Source organism: Lacerta agilis, chromosome 15, assembly GCF_009819535.1.
Source record: "Lacerta agilis isolate rLacAgi1 chromosome 15, rLacAgi1.pri, whole genome shotgun sequence".
Lineage (NCBI taxonomy): Eukaryota > Metazoa > Chordata > Lepidosauria > Squamata > Lacertidae > Lacerta > Lacerta agilis.
In genome coordinates this window covers 10,465,661-10,492,119 of record NC_046326.1, presented here as the reverse complement: position 1 = coordinate 10,492,119, position 26,459 = coordinate 10,465,661, and the positions used below count along the sequence as shown (strand labels likewise).

Genomic DNA, 26,459 nt, shown 5'->3' with positions numbered 1-26,459 from the left:
AACTTCCCTAAACAGGGCTACCTTCAGATGTCTTCTAAAAGTCAGATAGTTATTTATTTCTTTGACATCTGATGGGAAGGTGTTCCACAGGCAGGTGCCACTACCGAGAAGGCCCTCTGCCTGCTTCCCTGTAGCTTCACTTCTCACAGTGAGGGAACCACCAGAATAAGGTTACCATATTTCCCCCCCCCCCAATGAATCCGGGGACACTTTTCAACTTCAGTAGGAATGATAGGATTTTGTCAGGGGGCTGGTTTGTAAATCCGGGGGCTGTCCCTGGGAAACGGGGATGTCTGGTAACCTTATGCCAGAAGGTCCTCAGAGCTGGACCTCAATGTCCGGGCTGAATGATGGGGGTGGAGACGCTCCTTCATGTATACTGGGCCATTTAGGGCTTTAAAGGTCAGCACCAACACTTTGAATTGTGTTCGGAAACGTGAAAGGGGTCCCGCTCTGTGATTTCCTTCACAATTTCGTAAGCCAACCTTTCTGTGTCTGAGAACCCTCCCTCTTCATTCTGCTCAGTTGCTCTCGACATCTGCCCCAAAGTTCTGCCCCGATGGCACCGCTGAGTCCAGGAAGGATCAAGTCAGCCCATTAGCAGCAGGGTTTTCAACAGCCAAAAGGTAACTGTTGCAGACATTTTAGTCTTCTAAAGCTTTGACTGAGTTATGATACCCATTTTAATTGATTGACGCTTCAAGCATCAACGAATTCACAGATCAGAGAGAAATGCTTACAGTTCTCAAAGTAAACACATTGCAAACTGATGAAAAGCACAAATGGTCTAGCAGGGCATCTTTAGAAAGCAAACTTTCACTTTAAAAATGTTAAGGCTTCTTTAAAACAATACATGGCATTGCCCTTCTTATGTTCTTAATCATCTGGCATGGGGAGGATAAAGCGTCACTTTCCTCTCTGCCAATCTTCCACTGAAAATATTCTTGCATCCCCATAAACCACCACACATTTTTCGAGATAACATGCTTGATAATGCACTAAGTGTTGCAATCTGAGTGCTGCTGTTTGGGATTCCAGCCACTCCATTCACTTTTTAGATGTATTTTAACAATATATAAAGCAATTGAGAAATGCTTTTGAATATAAATAAATAGTCTCGTTTCCTCAGAAGAGGAACTCACCTGTTTATCATTTGCCGAGTTCCCAAATGTCTGCCGGATACTGGTCTGCAGAATGTTTGAGATGCCTTCCATGCTGAATCGCTACACAGAGGAGAAAACAGAGCGCGTTAAGAATTGCCCTTGGGTCTCTACGACAGGATCTATTCCCTTACTTCTATTTCATAAAACTTGGTTGTAAAAATCCTCAAAGCAAGTTTATAAAAGGAATGAAGCAACGAGGAAAAGACAGTTACAAACAACTAGCCAAAGCATCCAAAAAGTTAAAAACCAGTGATAAAGTAGGGTTGACATACCCGGAATACTGCAGTCTGGGCAGAAATCAGCAAAACGTATGGGAACCCATGTCGGCAGTGTCATTTTTGCCATTTTCCCTAAACGTATCTCTCTCTCTCTTTTGTTAAAAAAAAGCTCAACAACTTTGCCCCAAAAAGTTTTCCCTTTGTGAAATACAGCAACCCTAACTAAAACAGATTAAATAAAAATTTATTTCCAGTAGCACCTTAGAGACCAACTAAGTTTGTTCTTGGTATGAGCTTTCGTGTGCATGCACACTTCTTCAGATACACTGAAACAGAAGTCACCAGATCCTAAATATAGTGAGGGAGTGGGGAGGGGTATTACTCAGAAGGGTGGTGGGAATGGGTGATCAGCTGATAGGTGTGGAAAACCTGTTGACGACTCTTAACGGCTGTAATCAGTCTTGCAGGGAAAGGCAAGGGGTGAGATGGCTAAAGATAGCTTTGTCATGTATAATGAGATAAGAATCCAATGTCTTTGTTCAGACCAGGTTTCTCCATGGTTTTAAATTTGGTGATTAGTTGCAACTTTAAAACAGATTAAAGTTCACATCAACATTCTACACATCTGGGTAAGGCTGTGCCTGGGAGCCTGGTGGTTGTTGGGGTTTGTGCAAGCAACGCTCAACTCAGGAGGTCTTTGGCTGATCCTGCAAGGTGCATCTAATATTCTCTCAAGCAAGAGTCAATACAATGAGTCACTTGATACATATCACTTGTGTGTCTTTACAGCTCTGGGTGAGCGAATCTGTCCATTTTTGTTTCTCTCAGTTTCTTCTTTTTCCATAGTTCCGTTCTCTACATTTCTATCTGTTTCTGATTATTATTACTTTTTTAAAGTGCTCGTTAAAATTCGTCAGCATCTTAGTGTGAATTTCTCCTATGTTCCTGTAGGCGAACTTCAATAACATACACATTTTCATGAAGCGTAAGGTAAAGGGTAAAGGGACCCATGACCATTAGGTCCAGTCGTGCACGACTCTGGGGTTGCAGCGCTCATCTCGCATTAATGGCTGAGGGAGCTGGCATACAGCTTCCGGATCATGTGGCCAGCATGACAAAGCCGCTTCTGGCGAACCAGAGCAGCACATGGAAACGCCGTTTACCTTCCCGCTGGAGCGATACCTATTTCTCTACTTGCACTTTGACGTGCTTTCGAACTGCTAGGTGGGCAGGAGCTGGGACCAAGCAACAGGAGCTCACCCCGTCACGGGGATTCAAACCGCCGACCTTCTGATCAGCAAGCCCTATGCTCTATACCACCGGCTATAGGGCGGTATATAAATTCAATTAATAATAATAATAACAATAATAATCCATTGTTTATATTTAACTTAATCTAATGCATTTTTGTATGTTATTTTCACCAACGTACGCATGCTTTACCTTAGTACATGCATTTCTTTACACATTGTTTGGCTGGAGAACTGCATTACAAAATTCAGAGCAAAGTTGAATTTCAAAAGATGGCTCTGTTTCTGTTCACATGTGATTGGGGGGAGTTCAGATGAGACAGATTTGCCTTTAAAAGTGAACCAAAACAGCTTCCCCATCCTGACCAGAATAATCCTTAGCATATCTACTCAGAAGTAAGTCTCAATGATTTCAGCAAGGCTTATTTTAAGGTAAGTGGGTATAGGATTGCAACTATTAAGAGAACCCGGTTATGCTTGCTTTATAAATGTGAAGCGCATCAGTGCAGGATAGCAATTCTAGTGTTAAAAACAAACAAACCCCGAAACCACAGATCACAGAAACCTGAAGTCAACCCATCTCTGCCATAAACAGCTAAGAGATTTATGTGCTTAGGTGGATGAGAATTTCTCTTGGGGTAATTTTGCAAAGACTAAGCTGGCCAGCACGCAGCATCAGTTTCCTGCTGTGTCAATTCTGGGACGGGGGGGGGGGGGCGATATGAGAAATAAATGACGAGTAGTAAAAATGCATTTTGGAGAGAACTCTTTGGTCTCTGCTTCTGAATCAAACCCAGCTCCCTCCTTTTTAAACCAGGGATGGGAAACCAGCCAGTCGGGGCGGAGCAAAGTGGGGGCATTAGGGGTGGTACGCCCCATGTTCCAGCCTGGAGGGGGGGTGACACTTGTCGCCCCCCTGTGACTCCCAAGCTGAGCCCCGCCGCCCAGTAAAAAAGCCCTGCTCGGCGACTCATAAGGTTGCCGTGGGAGCAGCAGCACGGACGGATCGCGCATGTGCGGCATGCCGCACATGCGCGATCCGTCCGTGCTGCTGCTCCCGCGGCAACCTTATGAGCCGCTGAGTGAGCGGCAACTCATAAGGCTGCCGTGTGCTAACAGCAGCACAGATGGGGTGCCACAGCCTGTCCGTGCCGCTGTTGCGCACGGCAGCCTTACGAGTTGCCACTCGTAAGGTTGCCGTGAGAGCAGCAGGGCCAGCACAGATGGACATGCGCCATTTGTCCTGATGCGTGCGTTGTGACGTCACGACGCACGATACATGCCACACCGCGGCACCCTGCCCGCGTTTGCCGCTCCGGGCTGCCAAGCGGCTCCATTCGCCACTGGCCATGGTCCTGATTTCAAAAGCCCCCTGCCCCCACAAGCTCTCAGTTAACACCTCTGGCAAGAATGCTCTGGCTGCAGCCTGCTGGTCAAGGAGGGAGAAGAAAAGGGGGGAAAGGAGTGGCAGAAAGACAGAAGGGGAGAAGGAGGAGGGGAGGGGGAGACAAAGAGGTGGCAGAGAGAGGGAAAGGGGATGAGCTCGTTCATTTTTATTTTTTTTATCCTGGTCGTATCCACAGCTGGCCACCATCAACCCTTGACATATTGCCCTCCTCAACAGACCAGATGTTGCCTGCCTCCATCTTAAACCACTGTCTTTAATTCCTTGCTCACCTTGAGAGGCATCTGGGTTGCCCTTTCTATTCGGCTGCTCTGTAGGCTCAGCCCTTTCTCTTTCCGCCTCCGCTTCATCACCTCTCTGTGCTCTTTCTGCTTGTTCTGGACCTCAATCAGCACCGTGATGAAGGAGTTCTTCACCTCCTTCTCAAACTCCAGCTCATCCCGGCGAGCCAGCTGCTGCACCAGTTCTTCCGAGTAGTCCCGGATAGCAACTTCTATGCGATCCAGCAGCTCTGAAAGCTCTGAGACGGACATGTGCTTCAAGCCTTTGAAGGATGGAAAGAGGCAGACGTGCATGTTTAAGCAACTTAGCATATCAGTGGGCTGCATTGCCAAAGGAAGTAATAAGGATGTACTGAGACAGTCGCCGTTTGAACATTCGGAAAGTGCTAAGCATTATTTTGAACACCAACAAAGCGCTATATAAAAGCTAAGTGTTAATCTGAACACTCACAAAGCACTATATAAATGCATAGTGTTATAAATGCTAAGCGTTATTAATGCAAAGCGTTATTTCTAGGGCTGCCGCTCAAAGAAATACATGTCAGCTCAGAAGGAAGCCTTACTGAGCTTAGTGGAACTTATCCCCAGGTAAGTGTGTATAGGACTGCAGTCTCGTTCTAGGGATTTTAGTAAATTAATGGATTGAATATTAATAAATATGCGAATATGGGAAAAAGAATACTTCTGATGGGGAAAAAGCATACCCAGCAGACAACATCTGAGAAGAGGCATCATCTGCAGTTTTTAGACATAATTAATTTTTTAAAAATAATTTTAATTGACTGCTCCACTTAGTCAATCAAAAAAAAATAACCAGTCCATCTAAGGCTGCAATCCTTTACCCATTAAACCTAGGAGTAAGTCCCATTTAACACGCTGGGACTTACTCCTAAGTAGACATGCGCAGTGTTGCACTGTGACTAATTAATGCAGCCCTCATTGTTTTGCATTTTAGGGCTGCAGAAGCAGGGCTTCAACCTGATTAAAGGAAATTTTAATCAATTGCTTCAGAGAATGATCAATGCTTCACCGGAGAAGGGGGTTGTACTATCTGCCTTGAGCGAGGCAGTGATGCACCCCCTCCTTAAGAAAACCTCCCTGGACCCAGAAGTGCTAAGCAACTATTGCCCAATGGTGAATATCCCCTTTTCAGGCAAGGTGCCTGAGAAAGTGATAGCAGTCCAGCTTTAAGCATGCCTGGAGTAAACTGATTATTTCAATTCGTTCTGGCCTGGTCATGGCACTGAAATTGCCTTGGTTGCCCCTATGTTGATCACATTTGAGAGATAAGGGAGTGTGATCCTCGAACTCTCAGTGACTTTTGATACTGTTGACCACATGTGTTGTAGTAAGGTGACATCATCCTCTAAGAGGCATTCTTTCCCAACAAAGCAGAAAAGCAACACGATGCTTGCCATCTGGAGTTTTTGTAACAACTTATATTTTTAAAATGCTCTTTTTTAATAATAATAATAAAAAAGCAACCCCAAAACATGTGGCATGATAAATCAGAGGCTCCTTTTTTTAGTTGCTTAACAGCTTTTGCAATAGATGACTTGAACCAGTCCATTATACATTGCAGACCTATGCAGGGTGGTTTTCTGAAACTGGTTTTACCGTAATTAGAATAAAACATGTGCCTGCGACAAAACATTGCCAGGTGTGCGGAGTGCTTTTGTGCAGTGCTGAAGGGAGCCAGCCAGCCATGCCCTCTTCCAGAGACTCCATTCCATTTCCCCTCCCACCTGGTTTTCTGTCTCCACCCCACCCTATCAGTCAACCCACATTCCATGCCTACTGAACATGCTTAGGCCACGTTGGACTGTTTCAGGGGTTCCCCACCCCATGAGGGTTCCCCCCTAAGGATTTCTCGTCCTTCAGCAAACCTTATATTAATTTACAAAGTCCTGAACAACAGGTCCAGGGCGCCACTGCTGCCCACTGCAACAGAAAACAGGTACCAAATCTGTCGAAATCTGGAAATTATGTTGTGTGTTTGGAGCATGCACATGCAATGTACCCACTCAAACCGTCTACATGAGAAAAGGGAAAGGAGTGTGTTTTGAAAAATATGTCCCCCTGGGGTTTAAAAATGTGCTTATGTATCCCAGGAGACGAGTGAGTGGCTAGGCTCCCTTCCACAAACCGACTGCGCATCCTTTAAAAACATGTGCTTGCCTCCCTCACTGAGCAAAGCAATCCCAAGGCAAGGCCTCTTTCAGAATCATTGCAACACATTTTCTTCTTCGTCATTTTTAATTAGCTGGGCTTTTAGCTTGGGTGCTTTGGCATGTGGTTTTATGTGCTCAGCAGGGCATCTTGTGCCCATTTTCGTTTGCTTTATTGCTTGTTTTGAAAAACTGTAACTCACCCCAGGCTCTAAATATTGGGTAGCCTACAAATAAATAAACCAGTGTTAAAGCATAGCACAGACTGGACATTTTGAGCTCATGCTAAAAAGAAACACATCGTCACTTGTACGCAGTTCTGCTATATTCCACAAGAACAGAGCTGTCATGAGGACACCCCGCCACTTTGCAGAGAACAGGGGGAAAGAATTGGCATCCGGATCAGTGGAATGCATAACTGAGTATTGCTCATTGCAGTGAAGGCTGGTCCATTGGGGAGAGGGGGACACTCCAAGCACTTACAACCAGTCGGGACGCGGCATTGGTTTTCGGCTTCCTCCTCCTTGTTGCCCTTGAAGAACTTGGGAGGAAGGGAGGTGGGGACAAAACCAGAATTAATTGGCTCTACCTATCATTGCCTCTGGCTGCACCAGGCCCCACCGTCACTCAAGGTGAAGACAGTTGCAGCTCAGCAGTAGAGAGCATCTGCTTCACCTTCAGGAGCTCCCAGGTTTGATCCCTGGCATGGCTAGGTAGGGATGGAAATGTCTCCCTGCCTGAAACCCCAGAGAGCTGCTGCCAGCACAGAAATACTGAACCAGACAAACTACAGGTCTGACTGTACCAACAGGGCAGTTTCCTGTGTTCCTCTTCAAGGGTCTTTGCTGCGAGTGGAACTCCAGTGAAGACTTGGAGGCAATCTTAAGGTCAAAGGAGACAAGATGTTGGGGATCTATGATCAGATCTCCTGTAGCTGCCTCATGGAGGTCACAGATGCAACATACTGTACGTTTAAAGCACTCTTTTACCACGTTAAGAGTCATAGAAACTGGAGTTTGTTAAGGGTGCTGGGAGTTGTAAGTCTGTAAGGTCAGTATCCTTAACTGCAGTTCCCAGTATTCTTTGAAGGAAGCCATGACTGTTTAAAGTGGTTTAAGAATGCTTTATGGTATATCATATGGGTGAGAGTTTCTTTCCACCATCCCCCAGCAAATTCCAGGTGGGGGCAGCATCCTGATTGGGACCATTGTTGTGAGTAAAGTGTTAAAAGTGGGGATTTGTGTAAAGAAACCCTAGACTTAAAGGTAAAGATTAGTAGCTAATGTGCCATGTACCTGTAGTTTGTCCCTAAGAAAGCAGCAGATCTTCCTCCCTGGACCTCATAGCCCAGACCTAAATGTCCTCACCTTCATAGGACCAGTTGTTGTTCAGGGTCTGTGTCAGCGCCTGCATCTCTTGTAGAAGGACAGAATCAGCCTGGCTGCCGGTTTCTCCACCATCGTCCACCTCCAAAATATCTTCTTCCTCTTCAGGGTCTGGTGAATTCTCCATCATCTCCTCGATTTCTTCAATCACCTGCAAAAAGAACTAACTGCTTAAGAATTGTGTTTGGCTTCAGTGCAGAAAGAAAGAAAGAAAGAAAGAAAGAAAGAAAGAAAGAAAGAAAGAAAGAAAGAAAGACAGACATTAAATTTTATTATGGAAATGCTGTGCTTTATTTATTTTCTTCCAAGACAAAATGGAATGTTAGCTGATGTTTAAATCTCTCGGCAAGAATACATTTTCTTCAGTGTACCTGTTGGATAGTTTAGGCAAATGTACTGTACCTTATGGGGCTCTTTTTTTATCCCGGCACTTTAAATACTGTTGATGAAAGCTGAACCATCCAGGTCACAGCGTGAACACACACAGATACAATAAATGACAACCGTGTCCAGACACATTTATTTGCTACACTTGTGTGCCACCTTCCTGCTCAAAACACTCAAGGTCTTTTACACTTTATAAGTTTACAATCTAAAAAAAAACAAAAAAAAATCGTCTTTGGCTCACCTTCAGTCGCTATCTCTCAACATAACATGCCCTGCCTCACAGGTTGTGAAGATAAAATGGAGGGAGAACCATGGAGGAAAAGTGAGAGCACGCCCCAGAGAATCTGGGAATCATGGACATGCTTAAGGACAGTCCAGTCGTCTCAAAATAACCCAAATGTGTTAAGGCATAGTACACAATTCTAAAAGCCACTAAGTCACTATTCAGGAGCAGACTACAAGGTGTATTTGGGAACTGAGCCATGGAGAAACCTAGCACTCCACATCAGCCTGGTTGCCTTCAGATGTGGTTGGACAACAACTCCATCAGCCCCCACCCACATCCTTGCAGCCGCTTGGTGCCCTCTGGTGTGCTGCAGTGGCACCATTTCACATGGCCAGAAGGTGGTATTGCAGCTACCGAGTCAAGAGGAATCAGGTGACACAAGGGAACAACAGGGTTCTACACCAGGCCCTCTTCTAGCCCGGATCCTTTGTCTGAGCTCTTCTTTGTTGGCCTTTCCACTCCGGCTTCCCTCCAGACCACAAATCCTTACAGAGACGAGCTAGATACACTTCCCGATACATTTTAGGAAATATGCAATATCCTTGATGAGCACTGAGTGCTGCCGGTATTTTAAAACAAGAACCATGCTTTGACATGATGAGATAGCTATTTGCACAAAAATCGTTACCCACACCTGGGTTGTTATTGTGTTCACCTTTCTGCTTCCCTGGGAAGAGGGATTGAGTGTTAAACCACTCTGAGAATTGGAGCTCTGGGAGCATAGGGGTCTCCTAACAACTCTCAGTGCCCTTAACAATCTACATTTCCCAGGATTCCTTGTGGGAAGCCATGACTCTTTAAAGCAGTATCATAGTGCTTGAAATGTATAATGCAGACTGCATTGGCTGCTTGCCCTTCTTTTATGATGTGTGATTTTTGTTACACATTGTTGTTGTTGTTCAGTCATTCAGTCGTGTCCGACTCTTCGTGACCCCATGGACCAGAGTATACCAGGCCCCCTATCCTCCACTGCCTCCCACAGTTTGGCCAAACTCATGCCAGTCGCTTCGAGAACACTGTCCAACCATCTCATCCTCTGTCATCCCCTTCTTCTTGTGCCCTCCATCTTTCCCAACACCAGGGTCTTTTCCAGGGAGTCTTCTCTTCTCATGAGGTGTTGTTAGACATAGTCTCTCCCAAATATTACTACACCATTGCTATCTATCAAATGGTTTGGAAGATTTCCAGAAAGCGGCCATTACTTGACTTCCTGCCAATTCCCAATGCACTTCCTATTTGTTCCTGGGGGGTGTCTCTTGACACCTACGTGTCTGGTGTTTGGATCCCAAGGTTGACCCAACAGGGATGACAACCAGACTTTAGGGGGGGGAACGCGCTACGGCCCTTCTTCTTCAAATATTTTGACACTGTTAACAGCATTGTCCTTCCTAAAACAAATTTAAGAGTTGGAATGCCTTCCATGGAAAAGAAACAAAGCTCTCCTCCATCGATCACTTGTTTTTGTTTTGTTTTTTTCCCCCTTATCAAGGCCGCCATCTTTCAAAAGTAAATAAGTCTCCTGCATTCCTTGCAGAAAACACCGCTTGGAACAGTGGGTCATTTGCAGCCGCTCAATAAATGGAGTATCATTGCCATGGTAACGAGCGGAAAATCTCAGGTGCAGCAGAAAGCCGCTCAGTATGGAATAAGCTCCCGATATTAATGACCGACTCACTCACTCCTCAAACCCTAGAGACAAAAGCAAGAATCCCACTGAAACGCAGTATATGGATTCTGCAGGGAAAGTGAAATTCTGGTGTGAAATTTAACAGCTAGCGTTATTCAGCATGAGCACCAACTCTAAATCTTACTATGTTGTGTATTTTTGTGTCTTTATATTGCAAACCACCCTGTGATCCTTGAATGAAGGGTGAAATAGAAATTTAGTAAATAAAAAAATCTATCAGACTGCATTGTGCAGTACCCCATGACTCTAAAGCGTCTTGCCCACCCCCTCTTAGAGGTTTGTTAGCAATAAAGGATGCTGCCTTATATGAGATTAATCTATTTGTCTATCTAATTTAGTACAGTGGTACCTCGGGTTATTTACTTAGTTGGTTCTGGGTCGCTGTACGTAACCCGAAAAGTACATAACCTGAAAAATTCGGTTTGCAATGCGCAAAAAAAACCCCCGCTTCTGTGCATGCGCAGACCGCAAAACCACTTCTGCGCATGCGCGAATCACGCGCACTTTGGGTTGCGCTTCCGGGTTAGCGGAGATTGTAACCTGAAAAGTACACAACCCGAAGCGTACGTAAACACGAGATACGACTGTATTGCCAACTCTGAGTGTCAGTGATATTCCAGGGTCTCAGACGGAGAGAGTCCCTTCCCATCTCCTGCTCCTTCAATGATCTTCAGCTCCGCATGCTGAAAGCATTTAGAGGCTTCCCAAGACAGAACTTGGAAGCTAGAAGAATAGAAAAGATCGGTCACTGATTAAACTTCTCTTTTTTTAAATGGGCTGACCTGTGATCCTCCAAATGTGGCTACATGGCCCAGAGTTCATGGCCAATAGTCAAAACTGATGGGAGTTGTAGTTCAGCCACATCTGGATGACCCCAGGCTCTCCATCCCTGGTTTACAGTAACTGGCAGCGACTAGCCAGGGTCTCAGAGAGGGGTCTCTCCAAGCCCTGCCTGGAAACGCCGTGGTTTGAACCCGGGACCTTTTGCACACAAAGGATGCGCTCTACTCCTGAGAAGTGATGGCACACCCCTTATCAGCTTCCGAGTTAGCTGGCGAAAGAGGCAGTGATTGTGTCATTCGTGCACTCCCCAAAAAAGACAGAAGCCATTTTTTTGTGCATTTACTTCAATTGTCACATTTATGCCCCAGCCAAAAAAAACACCAAAAAACACAGTGTTACACTACAATCAGGTCCGTGCTTATTTTTAGAAGCTGTTCAGATGGTCCTCTTATCCTATAGCAATGTTGTGTCAACTGGCGTCTGAGGCCGTTTCTACCCACATGCTAATTCACGCATGCTCTTTCTCATTCTCCATATTCCAGTCCCCGCAAGGCCACAGGCGGAAGGTATGAGATCCAAAGGTTTTTGGGAGGAATTTTTCCTCCAAAAACTGTTGTGAGTGAGGGATGAGAGAAAGGGATGCTGCTGAAAACCACTGGCCAGCTTCAGCAGGGAGGATTCTCAGCTTTAGGAGCCAGTGCTTCCTGGGAAGAGTCGCAGGATGGAATTTCCCTTTGTTTTTGTTTTTGGTTTTTTTAAATGTTCCATTGCCTGCTCTGGGGACTCCTAGGAATGACCCGAGACATTTTGCCGCCTGAGGCAAAGACAATGCCCTCTCACGCCACATACAGAAGGGTTGTGGCTCAGATTGAAGAGCATCCCTTTTGCATGCAGGTGGTCTCAGGTTCAATTCCCAGCACCTCCATGAAGAGATGCCATTCTGAAATCTTGGACAGCTGTTAGATGGTCTGGGGACAACAGGTTAGCCGTGTGGTGACAACCCTGTACAGTTATACCTCGGGTTACGAATGCTGCGGGTGGCGCATTTTCAGGTTGCAGACTGCGCTGAACCCGGAAGTACCGGAACGGGTTACTTCCGCGTTTCAGCACTCGCGCATGCACAGAAGCGCAGAATGACATCACGCGCATGCGCAGAAGCACAGAATGGCATCACACGCGTGCACAGACACGGCGCTTCAGGCTACGAATGCTGCAGGTTGCGAACATGCCTCCCGCAGGGATCACGTTCGCAACCAGAGGTATGACTGTACATGTTTTCTGTTTGCTCTGCAGCCAATGTAGGGGGATGCATGGCAAAGCTGACATCTGAAAGCATTCGAGACGCCCATAAATCTCCATCTGCTCTCCAGCTACCGTTGTGAGCAAATTCTCAAGGCAGATTTGCTGAGCCTGGAAAGAAAGCGGGTTGTCTAAAGGGCAAACACCGCTCTTCGGAAAAGGATGAGCATGTTTGCAGAGCGAGTGGCAGAAGGTGCCTTAGAATTTCCCATCTTTTACACAGGAAAGGCCAAGGGAAGATTATGTACCTGATCTGCTGTGAGTAGAGGCTCCTCGTTAATACCAGAGTCATTTTCACTCTTCTCGTTAAGCTCTTCCTCTTCCTTCTCGTGGATCTGAAGGGGGAAGAAAACCCAAGCCGCGTGCTGATTCAGTAGCAGGTATGGGCGCTCCCCATTTAGGTTTATTCTATTTTTTATTTTTATTTTTTGGTTCTTAGGCTAATATTTCCTAAATGGACCATGCAGGTATTCTTTCTGCTTTTCTTTTTTTTTTGCTTAAAAAAAATAGAAAACCAAAGTTCTAAGAAGCAGTTTAAAAGGGTGTGCCGTGTTTCATCAAAATCCCCCAAGATCCCCCTCCATGCAACATGCGTACTTGTTTGGTTTCCTCGTCTTCCCCAAATATCTGGGAGAGGAAAGTGTTGGAGGAAAAGGGGGGGGGGGTCGTTCACTAAAACAAGAGCTCAGAGGAGAAGCCTAGAGAGGAGATAATGACACCCGGCAGGCAAAGGCTATGCTCTGTACTGAAATATCTGGCAAGATGCATCGATATGAAGTGTTGTTCAGGTGTGTTTCTTTTCGGGGTCAGAGCTACCACTTGGAATTTTCAGGCAGCTTCCAAAGCCCAGGGAGACCCATCTGGGACGCCACCAATTCTGTTCTCCCTCCACCATTAAATTTTATTTGGCTGTGTCTTCTTCACACAGCCAGGAGTGTACTGGCAAATTCACAAGTGCAGGGTCCCTTCACAATAGCTACAACCAGGCCTCCTCCTAAGATTATGCAACCTTCTAAGATTAGACAATAATCTAATTATACAGTAACAATAATTAGGGATGCGTTGCACCGATCAATGCAGATCTCCACCGTGTTGCCTTTCAGCTAGATCTACTTTTTTAGGTGCGCACCGTTCTCTTGAAATGGAAACACCTTGTCTTTTCAGTGTGCCTAAATTCCTAACTCATTCTTTTTTAAAAAAGGAATTTATTGGTATTTTAAAAAAATACAAAAAAGAAAAAGAGAAAGTACATACAAAATACAAACTACAAAATACATAACAAAAAAGACTTATACAAAACATAAAACACATCTAAAACAACAAAACCCCAATCTAACCATTTTAATCTTATTTAAAATCTTACTTGGGGGGACTTCCTCACGTCCTCTCTTCTGTGTTCATTTCAAATATACTGTAGTAACTTTGTAACTACTTTAACTCTACTTTTACAACTAATCTTAATCCTTAACTATCAACTTATATCTAAATTCCTAACTCATTCTTAACTCATTTGTGTTCCTCCTTCTCGCCTTCTCCAGGAGCCAATCCTCAATGACCGACTTACCTCCTTTCACTCTGATTAGGCTCCAAATGACAGGTGGCTACCTGTCATGGATGCTTTAGGTGAGATTCCTGCATTGCAGGGGGTTGGACTAGATGACCCTCAGGGTCCCTTCCAACTCTAAGGTTCTATGATTCTATGAATCGGTGCAAAGAGGGAGAAGACTTTTCAGATCTGAGCCATTGACTGCACCCCTACCACTGCCGGATTTACATATAAGCTAAACAAGCTATAGCTTAGGGCCCCACTCTCTTGGGGGGCTCCCAAAAATGTAAAGGGGAAAAAAACCAGATGTACATTTCCAAAATATAAGATTAAAAAAACCAAATAAAATCTACATACAGCAACAGTGTTTTGTGTTGTGTAGGCTCCTATGTTGTAAGTAATGGGCCCCCAATCATTTTAAGTTAGAGCTTAATAATTATTTCACTGTTAATATACTTCTTCTTAATTGTATTTCAGTTCAACAAGTACTTGGATAAAATACATATTTTGTTATGTGCAAATGGCTTTAGATACCTATTAGGTCCCTAAATTACTACATAGGATATATTCAACACAAAAAAACAGCGGCAATTTGTTGTTGACAGCTGCACATATAAAGGGCCCCATTACCTTCAGTAGCTTAGGACATAAATCTGGCCCTGACCCCTACCATTATTGCAATAATGACCTCCTTGTGGTCTTCCGATAGGTATCTGGGCCAGCCACAGGATGTCTTATCAAATGAGTTTTTAGCTTGATTCACCGGGGCTCTTCCTATTTGTCTAGGTGCCATTCCAATTTCCCATAAAGTGCCCCTACATCAGGGGCATTGTGAAGCTTAAAACAGCGACTGGGACCAGAAGCTCATGGAGAATAAGGTTATCAATGGCTAGAAGCCAGGGTAGCTCTGCCCTGCCTCCACGGTTGTTGTTGTTGTTCAGTCGTTCAGTCGTGTCCGACTCTTCATGACCCCATGGACCAGAGCACGCCAGGCACCCCTATCCTCCACTGCCTCCAACAGTTTGGCCAAACTCATGCCAGTCGCCTCGAGAACACTGTCCAACCATCTCATCCTCTGTCGTCCCCTTCTCCTTCTGCCCTCCATTTTCCCAACATCAGGGTCTTTTCCAGGGAGTCTTCTCTTCTCATGAGGTGGCCAAAGAACTCCTACCACAGTAGGAGGCAATAATAATGCTTTTGAATACCAGTTGCTGGAAAATGCAAGAAGGGAGAGGGCTCTTGTGCTTGGGTCCTGTTCGGGTGGGTTTCCCACAGGCAACTGGTTGGCCACTGCAAAAAACAGGATGCTGCACTAGAAGAGCCATTCTGATTTGATTACTTAAAACCAGCCTCTTCGGAATTGAATTATTTTACAGGAAATTTGGAAACAATGCTCATGCTAAAGGAAGGCTGTAGCCAGAGCTTTTCTCTGAAGGGACCAATTCTGGTAACCTAGCGATTCACACTCAGCCTTCAGCTTATAAGGGCCATTCCAAAAAGCCAGGGAGTCCTCCCTTCCTGCTTGATTCTTATTTAGGAAGGCAGTCGATATTTTCTGGCCTCACTGTTTCACTGGCTCCAGCAGTTTATTTGACTGAATTGCTGCACTGGCTGACGCCACTAAACATCACCCGCTTCCTGAAGCTGAGATTGCATAACACCCACCACAGTGCTGGAAGAGGTAGCTGCTGCAGAGCTTGTGGATCCACTTTCCGGAAGTCACTACCAATTCTTACAAATGTGCCCCCTGGGGACGCAGAGGCCACAATACAGTGGTACCTCGGGTTACAGGCGCATTCAGGTTACAGACTCCGCTAACCCAGAAATAGTACCTCGGGTTAAGAACAGAAATCGCGTGGCACCGGGAGGCCCCATTAGCTAAAGTGGTACCTCAGGTTAAGAACAGTTTCAGGTTAAGAACGGACCTCCGGAACGAATTAAGTTCTTAACCCGAGGTACCACTATACTTGACATGCACCTGGTTTACTTGCAAACCCAGCACAAAGCCTCCATGGGCAGTTGCCGGGTGTGTGTGTGTGTGTGAGAGAGAGATGTACTGGCAGGGCCCACTGCTGTGCCGACAACTGCTCTCGGCACCCTCAGCCACCATATTAATTTCTGTAATGGAACATCACACCAAGGCATGGTGGTAAGTTAACATGGCAAATCCCAGCCACCCAGCGCTGGTTGCTGTGGGACGTTTAGCAGTCAAACATACCGTAACTCTGCATGATTTTGCTAGTTAGTATTGGTGCACATAGAGACCTATAAGCTCAGCTAACTAGCCAGGCTAGAGGCCTTGTGCCTACTGTTTCTTTGTAAATGCCTTATCTTGTGCTAGGAGCAGCTTTACTCCCAAGGTTGTAAGCACATTCCTAAGCGTCTACATATGAAAGAAGACTTGCCTTGCTGTTCTGACCCCCTCAGGTAGAAAGGAATGCAAAGAGAATGTGGGGGGGGGGGCTGCTTAGAGAGAGAGTTCTTTGTTCACTTGCTCAATGAATTGGTAATGAAGGAAAGACCACACATGGTATACTTAGTACTGTGTTGCAACTATAGATTGGAGGAAACGCCATTTACCTTCCCGCCAGAGTGGTACCCATTTATCTACTTGCACTTTGACATGCTTTCGAACTGCTAGGTGGGCAGGAGCAGGGACTGAGCAACGGGAGCTCACCCCGTCGTGGGGATTTGAACTGCCGACCTTCTGATCGAAAGCCCTAGGTTCTGTGGTTTAGACCACAGCACCACCTGCTTAAAAATAAATAAATAAATTGCACCAAGCATGAATGACATAGTGTTTTGAACGTAGTTTAAACAATAAGGGCCAAGTGCACATTTTTATTCATAGGTCGGGGCACAGGGCAGCTCTGGGGGCAAGCTGACTTCTTAGCAGGCAGTTGGGTAGGATCCTGCCTGCCCACTCTTTTTTCCTTAGGAACACTTCGTTATGGGTGCTTTGTTGTGTACTCAGTGCTCTTTATGCACAACATCAAAATGTCACCCCAATTCCCCCCATTTTATCCAGATTTACTGTTTCTGCCAGTGTCTCTGTGTATGTTATTTATCGGTAGGGATGCAAGAAGGAACCGTTTTTCCATTCTGCCCTGTATTCTTTGCACTGTTTCCATTCCACTGCAGGCCATCTTCCATTAAAAAAAAAAAACCTCCGTTATTTGTCTTGCTGTCTGCTGCGGTGAAATTGCGTAATTCATTGCACAGAATGACATTGCCATTCTGTTATGGCACCCCTTTCATTTCGGTGCAAAGGGAAAGCAATGTAAATGTGAGGAAGGGGGACCAGTATCAATTGTGTGTCATTTGCAGACTGAAAACAACAACAGCTCTAGACTATGGGAAAAGAATATTGGGAAGCATTTTAATGCTGGGCGGCATTTAGACGAGAATGGCACTGTGTTAATACCGCACAAAGCTTTTATTTATTTAAAATCTTTTATTATATTTCTATCCCACCTTTCCTCCTTACAGGTCAAAGTGGTATACACGATTCTCCCCACACAACAACCCTGTGAGGTAGACCAGGCTGAGGGACGGTAACTGGCGCCAAGTCACCCAATGAGCTTCATAGCTGAGTGGGGATTTGAACCTTGGTCTCTGAGTCCCCAATGGACTGCTGAGTGAGAACTAGGGAGAGGGAAATTCTGAGGGACCACAGGTTTTTCACCATTGCTATACACTGAAAAGCCAAGGCTCTCCACGGTTTCAGGAGCCTTTTCTAGCCTCACCCAGAGATGCCAGGTGAGCATGGGGGACTGAATCTCAGGGTTGTGGGTTCGAGGCCCACGTTGGGCAAAAGATTCCTGCATTGCAGGGGGTTGGACTAGATGACCCTCAGGGTCCCTTCCAGCTCCACTGTTCCATGATTCTATGAGGCTGGAAGCTTCTGCAGCCATAGCATGTGCTCTGCCCCTGTGCTTCACCCCTAATGTTCACCATCTGAATCAGCTTTGAGAAGCAACTGCACATTCACCTGAGACTCGTCCATTTACAAATGAATAGCCCTGATACGTGACCATGAGGTAAAGGGGTTTCCCTCTATGTCTGCACACACACCATACATTTAAAGTGCTGCATTGCTTCCCCACCCACCCCAAAGAATCCTGGGAACTGTAGTTTGTTAATGGTGCTGGGAATTGTAGTTCTGTGGTGGGTACACCATAGACCCCAGGATTCTTGTGCTTGAAATGTATGTTGTGTACTCAAACCTTGTCTTTTCTAGACTCTGGAATTATTTCCATTGATTTTTTTTAAAAAAACTGCTATTTCATTTTTAAAAAGCCCTTCTCCAAATAAAATGATTCCTGGATGAAAGACGAAGCCATTTTAATTTATTCTTTGGTCCTGAGCAAAGGAGTGATTATGCCTGTTCAGCTGCTTTCAAGGTCAGCGAGTTCTGGCTGCAATACAAGGCGGTGAAGAAGAAGAAACTGCATCGCAGCAAGGGTTATTCAAGGTTTGCTTAGGATTGCGTCCTTCTCAGCTTTCACCAGGGAAACCCTGCTAGCTGATTAGCAAGAACCCCTCAACATCTGGAGGCAATCCAAGGGCCCAGACAAGAACAGACGTTATGCTAAATGCATCACCGGAGCTTGGGAAGTTCATTTTTTTAAAAAAATAAACTAGCCTCTTATAAATTCCAGGTTGCAACATCAAGTGTGCCACGTGAGTGATGCCTCATTAAAAGTATCAGAAGAAAAAGAAAAGGAAGGAAGGAACTAATTCCAGATCACGTTCGTCGCTTTGCTAAACAAACTAGTTCAGTTTACGGCTCGAGTTCATCCAAATAATCCTCAGCCAAAAAAAGAAAATCAATTGAGGTGTCGACTTTACAGGAGTCAACTTCAGAACACCAATGACAAACTGTTCTCTTCTCCTTTTTTTAAGACGCTGCCTGAAGCTCTGAACATCAGACAGGACAGTGATGATGGCTGTCAAGAGCATCCTAAAAGTCCTGCCTCATATGCCTGTATGCTGCTGGGGGGGAAATGCTAGATCTCCTACAGGCTTCCACTACCCGCTGAAAATAACATCTCTCTGGCCATCTGTTGTTCATGCTTCCTGGCCCAATTAAATTAGTCCTTCACTCCAGCAAACCCATTAATAATATAAGGCCTAATAAGTTATTGTTGACTGAGGAGAATAGCAGGCTCGTGGTGGACGCTGCAATTCTCCATGCGTCAGCCTGCAAAGCCAACACGCACATGCCGTATCCTGCAACATTTCGGGAGGACAAAGTGGGACGCCACCCTCCCACTTGTGCGGTCTCCGCTCTCCATAGCTGCCCCACCACTTCTCTTGCCCTTACCCACTTGGCCCCGCACCAGTCCTGCCGCTTTTCTCGTGCCCCCACCCACCCACTGCTTCTCACCCTCGCTCGCCCACCGCACGAGATCAGGGTGCCCTGGGGTGAAGGCAGAGCCTGGGGCACCTTCAAAAAAAGCAGGGCCACCCCGCCTAAAACAGGACTCTTGGCAAGTATGACACTCTTGGCGCAGGAAGGTATAAAAGTGAAACGATTCCTTTCTTTAATTTCAGCTGGGGTGCACATGACACACCCAACCCCGTGGCTGGTTATTGTCAGGGACTAGGCAGAGGAGGAATGGTGGAGACCGCCTCCTCACCCTGACCCTTCCAGGGAGGAGGAAGAAGAAGACAGTATAGATTTACAACAGGAGTTCGAGGGAGGTCACAGCTCAGAGGCAGATAAGGGGGAAGTTGGGAAATCATGGGAGAGCCAGAGCAACACCAGGCTGACACGTCATCATTCGAAAGCATTCCATCGCCCAGAACCTGGCGAGCCTTAAAAGTAGGATTTGATCCTGATTTGACTCACCATGAATGTTTCCATTGTTCTCTTATAATGGCAATGGCGCCCACCTGAGAGGTGCCAGAACTGAGTTCTGGTGAGTTCTGGCTGGGGGGGGAAATCCCTGGATCTTTCTAAGGTGGTAGTGAGAAGAAGAAGAAGAAGAAGAAGAAGAAGAAGAAGAAGAAGAAGAGTTTGGATTTGATATCCCGCTTTTCACTACCCAAAGGAGTCTCAAAGCGGTTAACATTCTCCTTTCCCTTCCTCCCCCACAACAAACACTCTGTGAGGTGAGTGGGGCTGAGAGACTTCAAAGAAGTGTGACTAGCCCAAGGTCACCCAGCAGTTGCATGTGGAGGAGCGGGGACACGAATCCGGTTCACCAGATTACAGGACTACCGCTCTTAACCACTACACCACACTGGCCCTAAACGGCTTCGGACTTGTTTACCTACAGAATCGCTTTGCCCCGCCTGTGCCCAGTTAAGCAAACACCTTCACTGTATTCTTTCCCGGTGCCTTCTTAAACTAATTTTGTTTTGGCACGTCTATCCCTGACATGTAGATGTTGGTGTGTTACAATCTTTTTTTCTTTTTCATGTTGATTTTTAATTATCATTAAATGAATATTTCCTGTAAACCACAAAGAGATTTTATGACAATCGCACAGCATATAAATGCTGTTAAATAAATAACGTGCCCACATGGAGCTTCTCCATATGAGCGGCAATGCTTGCCAGTCAGGGATCCCAGTCACGTGGGAAATCTGGATGAAATGCCAAATGTGTGGCTGCTGGGGGAGAGGCATGCAAACATGTTAAACACAACAATAGTAAAGAGGTCCTCACACACACCCCTTTCACCCTCTGTATCCACTGAGCACATGGGGTAAAGTGTTCTTTGAAAACTCCTACAGATGCACTAAAAAGAGAGCTGAAAAATGTCCCGAATGCTGTGAGCTGCCTTTTGAATTTAACTGCAGCTGGGGGGGGGGGGTTTGCACCAAATTCAGTGAATTTTATATAAGACTCTGAATACGGAGTGTGGATTTCCAAGAGCTGCGTTTAAAATGTTTTCCCTTCCCTTCATTTCTGTTTTCTTCTTCTCTTGGTTGCGAATAGCCTTTGGGTTTCAAAAATTACAGAAGTGGTGAGATGAAAACACCCAAGCTCTATCACTCAAATGACAAGAGTCTTTGATGCCTAAAGGTAAAGGTAAAGGGACCCCTGACCATTAGGTCAAGTCGCGGACGACTCTGGGGTTGCAGCGCTCATCTCGCTTTACTGGCCGAGGGAGCCGGAGTACAGCTTCCGGGTCATGTGGCCAGCATGACTAAGCCACTTCTGGCAAACCAGAGCAGCACACAGAAATACCGTTTACCTTCCTGCTGGAGTGGTACCTATTTATCTACTTGCACTTTGATGTGCTTTTGAACTGCTAGGTTGGCAAGTTTGATGCATAGTAGAAGCTAAATATAGTCTTCAATATTTTAAAATTTCTAACTTAAATATTGTCAGATATTGCCATTGTTAATTTTAAGATGTGGGTTTCTACGAGCTCCTTCCTCTTTGATTCCCCCAGACCAAATCCGTATTAGACTTACCAGATGCTCCCAATACCAAGAAAATTGTCACCAGATTATACTTTAAGAATGCAAGGGTCTTTCAAAATCCACTAACGCCCTTGGGATCTTCCAGACTCCACAGTTTTCATCATCACTATGAATTCTCCTCTTTAGTCTCATCCCAAACCAACGTATGATGTCCTGCTAGTCTCCAGAGTTTCCTATCCACTGGAGAGTTAAAGGTTTGTCCTTCATTTCAAAAGACCACAAGCTAAGAAGACAATGTTTGGTGTTCCTTATCTCAGAATGCTCTAGCTCTATCTATATAGACCAGAGCCTTATAGTGAATCCTATTTCTGACATATTCATCAGGCAAAATCCTAACCCCAGCCCCTGCCCCTCTCATTCTCCCGTTCAATAGGTTTTTTGGAAGGAAAAGCCAACAGAGGACCTCACTGCTTCCAAGAGGTATAACCCGAGAGCCTCCTCCCTCTAGCCTTTCAACAACACTCCAAAAGGCTACTGCAGATGCCCAACAAGCCAGACGATCCTTTGCTCTGTGATGTGTGTATTCTTTTTTTTGCTCTGTGATGTGTGTCAGGGGTAGAGGCGGTACAAACATCGCCAATGTCAATCTCAGAGCGAACAACAGCCTAGAAGACAATGCCTCTCTTGACACACACATATCAAGCTGTTTCATTCACTGTTTCCCCTCATTATACATGCCTTTCCATCATCAAAGGACGGTGACCCCAATTCAAGGATTGCTGAGAGATCTCTTCAGCTACCCGACAAGAGCTTCGTTCTCACATTCGATTACTCCTGCTCCCTGGAATGGCAGCCAGCTGTGATTTTTGTTTTGCATGCATTCATGCAGCTGCTTAACCACTGTCTTCCCATTTCTCTGTGCTTCCACAGCGTACTTCTGCCCAAGCTTGCCAACGATTATTTCATCTTATGATTCATGGACGGGAAAGGGGGAGGGGGGAGGACACAAATCCAAGCAAGTACCTCTGTGTCGGAGACATTGCCGTTTAGCACCTCGATGTTAGGATCCCTCCAGTCTTCGGTGATGGATGGGATGTAATTGTCTGTAAGAGCATCCCAAACCCTGGAGAGAGAGAGAGGCAAGAGGTTGTTAATGGAGGAAAGCTGCCTTGACAACAGGGGTGCACCCCTCGGAGCAATTTGCTCTGCGGGCAGCGTTCAAAAGAGAGCAGGAGGAAAATAAGAGCTGCGAAGCTGCCACATCCTGTTCAGCTGAATGGCCCCAGTCACAAACAACCTCTAAACCACCTACAATACGGGTGTCAAACACAAGGCCCGCGGGCCGAATCGGCCTGCCAGACCTCATCATGTGGCCCGTGTAGCCGCCGCCAGCCGCAGGGGTGGCAGCGCGGAGGAGGCACCCTCCTGGGGACGGGGCGCCGTGACGTTGCGTCGTGACGTCACGGCGCAACGTCAGGACTGAGTGCGCACGCGCAAAATGTGACCGGCAGCTGCCCCCAAGCCGCTTTTTCATCTGGCGGGCTCGCAGCATCGCTGCTGATAGTGGCAGCAGAGCAACAGCGGCGGCGGGAGCCCAGCGACAGAGTGCGCACGCGCGACATCTCGCGCGTGCGCACTCCGTTGCTGGGCTCCCGCTGCTGCTGCCGCTTCCGCAGCGACTTTGTGAGCCCGCCGGATGAAAAGGCGGCTTGGGGGCAGCTGCCGGTCGCGCACGGCAGCCCCCCCCAAGCCGCATTTTCACTCAGAGGGCTCGCAAAGTCGCTGCGGAAGCGGCAGCAGGAGCCCAGCGACGGAGTGCGCACGTGCGACATTATTACAAAAAACAGTCATAATTGAATGCAGTGACAATAATTTATGATAATAAAGAGTGGACACATAGTCCTACAGATACAACTGGCCCTTTGAGGGTGACCAAACTGCTGATGCGGCCCCCAATGAATTTGAGTTTGACACCCCTGACCTACAATGTCCAAGGTGAACACACAGTGCTGTAGTTGAGCTGACCTGAATTCTAGGTCCACTTTGCTGGGATCGAGTCCAAAATCATTAAATGACAGGAGGGGCTTCTAATTCAGTTTTAACGTGAAAAAATATTCAGCCTATGAAACAATTGGTTGGATCAAAAGGGTGCCCTTCTGATTGCAAAAAAGTGCCTCCCATATACAGAAGGGTCCTTTTGCAGAAGGTCGACTGGGATCTACTGGCAGATCTGGGAGGTTTGCAGTAGATTAGCAAAGGTCTGAGACTTCTGCTATTTTTGGTTGCACAATTAGAACAGACTGGAAGTTCTTGCGCAACAACCCCACTTCCCCCTAATTTTGGACGTTTTGCGATAAGGAAAATGACAGGAAGATGCACTCAAAGCTAGTCTAACACTTGCTTTGACACAATATCATCTAATCTCCCTGCAAACAAGTTACAATGAATGCTCTTTAAATAGCTAACCTCGTCTAACCTTTCCGCAAAAATAAATAAATGGATGAATGGTCAACAAACAGGCCGTACAAAGTGCCCAAAATAGCTAAATTAGGCTATTGAAATGACAAAAGTTTAGGTAATCAGAAGTAGACTTTTGTGTGAAAGCCTGAGCTCAGTTCTGGTAATGAAATCAAATTTCTAGGCTCATCATTTCCTCAGGGACACCCAGTTCCTTCATTCTAACTGCATGTCTTTTGTACTTGGTTCTGCCTGGTGGAATTTTCGGTTCTAGATCAAACAAGATTCAACTCTGCACATCCCTGTTTCACAGCTTATGCAAGAGCATTGTATGAGAAAAACAAAACTAAATCTAACAACTTCCTTTCACTAGCACAAGAAAAGAAGCAGCTGAAGATCTGCAACAGAACCTTCATATTTTGCAACTCATTGGTTGGTTTGTCTTGGGGGTTTTTCCCCCTTCAATGTATTTTTTTCTGCTTCTGCTAATTTCAGGGTTCCCTTTAGCGTGCCAATACCTTCCCTCTTGTTTCCCAGTTGCCCTGTTTTGGCTGCAGAATCATTATAATTCTGCCTTCATCGTATCTCAGCGTATGAGTTTACAATTAATATCTATAATCTGCATGTCGATAGACTGCTCCACGATTTTTCTCTTGGTGTTCTTCTTGCCACACAAATTATTAAGCTGGGGGACGGATCACACAGCACAGATGACCACTTCCCTCAAACCAGAGGGCTGTGCATCATTTAAATGCATCTCATGTTATTACACCATCACGAGGAACAGTATCTGCATAATATTTGTGCAGACAGCTGATAAGGAGGAAGCATCTTCGTTGTTTTGACAGCCAAAGCAAACCTAGGATCCTTTCCGTGGAAGGAAGCATAAATTCTCTTTGTTTTGTACTACAACGACCAGATTTTCATTTGCTTTTTCTTTCAGCTGTTGAATCTGTTGCTTCCCTGTTTGCTTCCTTGCAGCTGGCAGAAGTCCCCACCCACCCACCCATCCTTGGCTTAACCCCATCAATGTTTTGCCACTCCTGAATAGACACATTGTTTACTAGTATAGAGACATATCAGAAGAACCTCATGTTTCCCCAAAACTCAGTTACACAAAACACCTTATAGGAGTGCTCCCACTCCAGGAGAAATCACTGAGGAAACACACATACCAATGGAACTAGTCCTCATGGAGCAAGCCCCCCCCCCCTTTATTATTACAGTGGTACCTCGGTTCTCAAATGTAATCCATTCCAGAAGACCGTTTGAGTTCCGAAACATTAAAAAACCGAGGTGCCAAAGGGCGGTCTGCAAATTCAACTGAGAAAATCGAAAAACACACAGCAGAAGCCGTTCGACTTCCGAGGCACATTCAAAAACAGAAGCATTTACTTCCGGGTTTTCAGCATTCGGGTTCCGAAACGTTCGTCAATGGAGACGTTCAAGAACCGAGGTACCACTGTATTATTATTATTATTATTATTATTATTATTATTATTATTATTATTATTTGAATTTATATACCGCCCTATAGCTGGGGGTCTCAGAGCGGTTAAGAGAATAAAAGCAAGAAATAAAACCACAAAATACCTAATAAAAATAAAAACAACAACCCTTTTCTGAAGTAAGAGCAGTGTTGTGTTCCAAGAAAAAGAGGTGCTGAAACTCACCTCCCTCGTTCTCTTAGAATGGCAATGGCGCCCACCTGAGAGGTGCCAGAACTAAGTTCCAGTGAGTTCCGGATGGAAAAACCCACTGAGTAAGAGCTATGGGAATCATCCATGGACTTCTCAGGTATTAGCTCAAGTTTGCTGCTTCTGAACCAGACTGTTTCCAGGAATGCTCACCTCTTCTGATGTTGTGGATGTGAGGAATATTGAAGCTGAGGCTCCAATACTTTGGCCACCTCATGAGAAGAGAAGACTCCCTGGAAAAGACCCTGATGTTGGGAAAGATGGAGGGCACAAGGAGAAGGGGACGACAGAGGACAAGATGGTTGGACAGTGTTCTCGAAGATACCAACATGAGTCTGACCAAACTGTGGGAGACAGTGGAAGACAGGAGTGCCTGGCGTGCTCTGGTCTATGGGGTGACGAAGAGTCGGACACAACTAAACGACTAAACAACAACAACAATGTTCTTGTTCTTGTTGTTACTATTAGTGTTTTTCAGTGGTGACTGGTGTCGTGGCACAGAGTCACCCTCTCAACGCTGGCATCGTGAAGCTTACTTGGACATAGCAGAGGCAGAGAGTTCAGGCCTGCACAGAGGCATCAGCTAAGCCAACCTGGGGCACCTGTTGTGGCATCTGCACACTCACAAGCCCCTGTCCCCCTGCCTTATCGCAGCCCTGCAATCCATAGCTGTATCAGTGTTGGGAGGGTGGTTCTGCCCTACGTTTTCTGCATTTCTTGTACTGCATTTCTATTTAAAGGGACTTGAAGCAGTGGGTGGGTGGGGAGGGGAAGGAAAGCTAAAAATGAAACGAAATATTTCTAATGACATCTTTAGGTGTTTTCCAAACTTCTTACAAAGTACCTTGCAAGGGCAGCACGGTCTGAATGCAGGCAAGAAGGGTCTTTCAGTAAATAAATAAGACAATATGGTAGAGATCAAGAACCTGATTTAAATGAGAGGGCAAAATGAAGAAAAGCTTGGGAAGCAGAGAAAGGGGAGTGGGGGGGGGGGAGAGAGAGAGAGAGAGAGAGAGAGAGAGAGAGAGAGAGAGAGAGAGAGGAGGTCAACTTGCCCACTTTGGGTTC

The 26,459-nt window shown here is 45.8% G+C and overlaps 1 protein-coding gene across 3 annotated transcripts in view; it reads right to left on the bottom strand.

The window, feature by feature from the left end:
• FEZ1 (fasciculation and elongation protein zeta 1) overlaps positions 1-26,459 on the bottom strand; it is a 41,083-nt gene that overhangs the window by 6,393 nt on the left and 8,231 nt on the right. For 2 of the 3 annotated variants that reach the window (XM_033172085.1, XM_033172086.1), the window contains exons 3-7: positions 22,261-22,360; positions 12,561-12,647; positions 7,853-8,021; positions 4,309-4,580; positions 1,143-1,223 (exon numbers count right to left, since the gene is read on the bottom strand). In XM_033172085.1, the coding sequence (XP_033027976.1) occupies positions 1,143-1,223; positions 4,309-4,580; positions 7,853-8,021; positions 12,561-12,647; positions 22,261-22,360 (709 nt within the window). The remainder of the gene's footprint in view (positions 1-1,142; positions 1,224-4,308; positions 4,581-7,852; positions 8,022-12,560; positions 12,648-22,260; positions 22,361-26,459) is intronic. The other variant, XM_033172087.1, reaches the window with a different exon arrangement.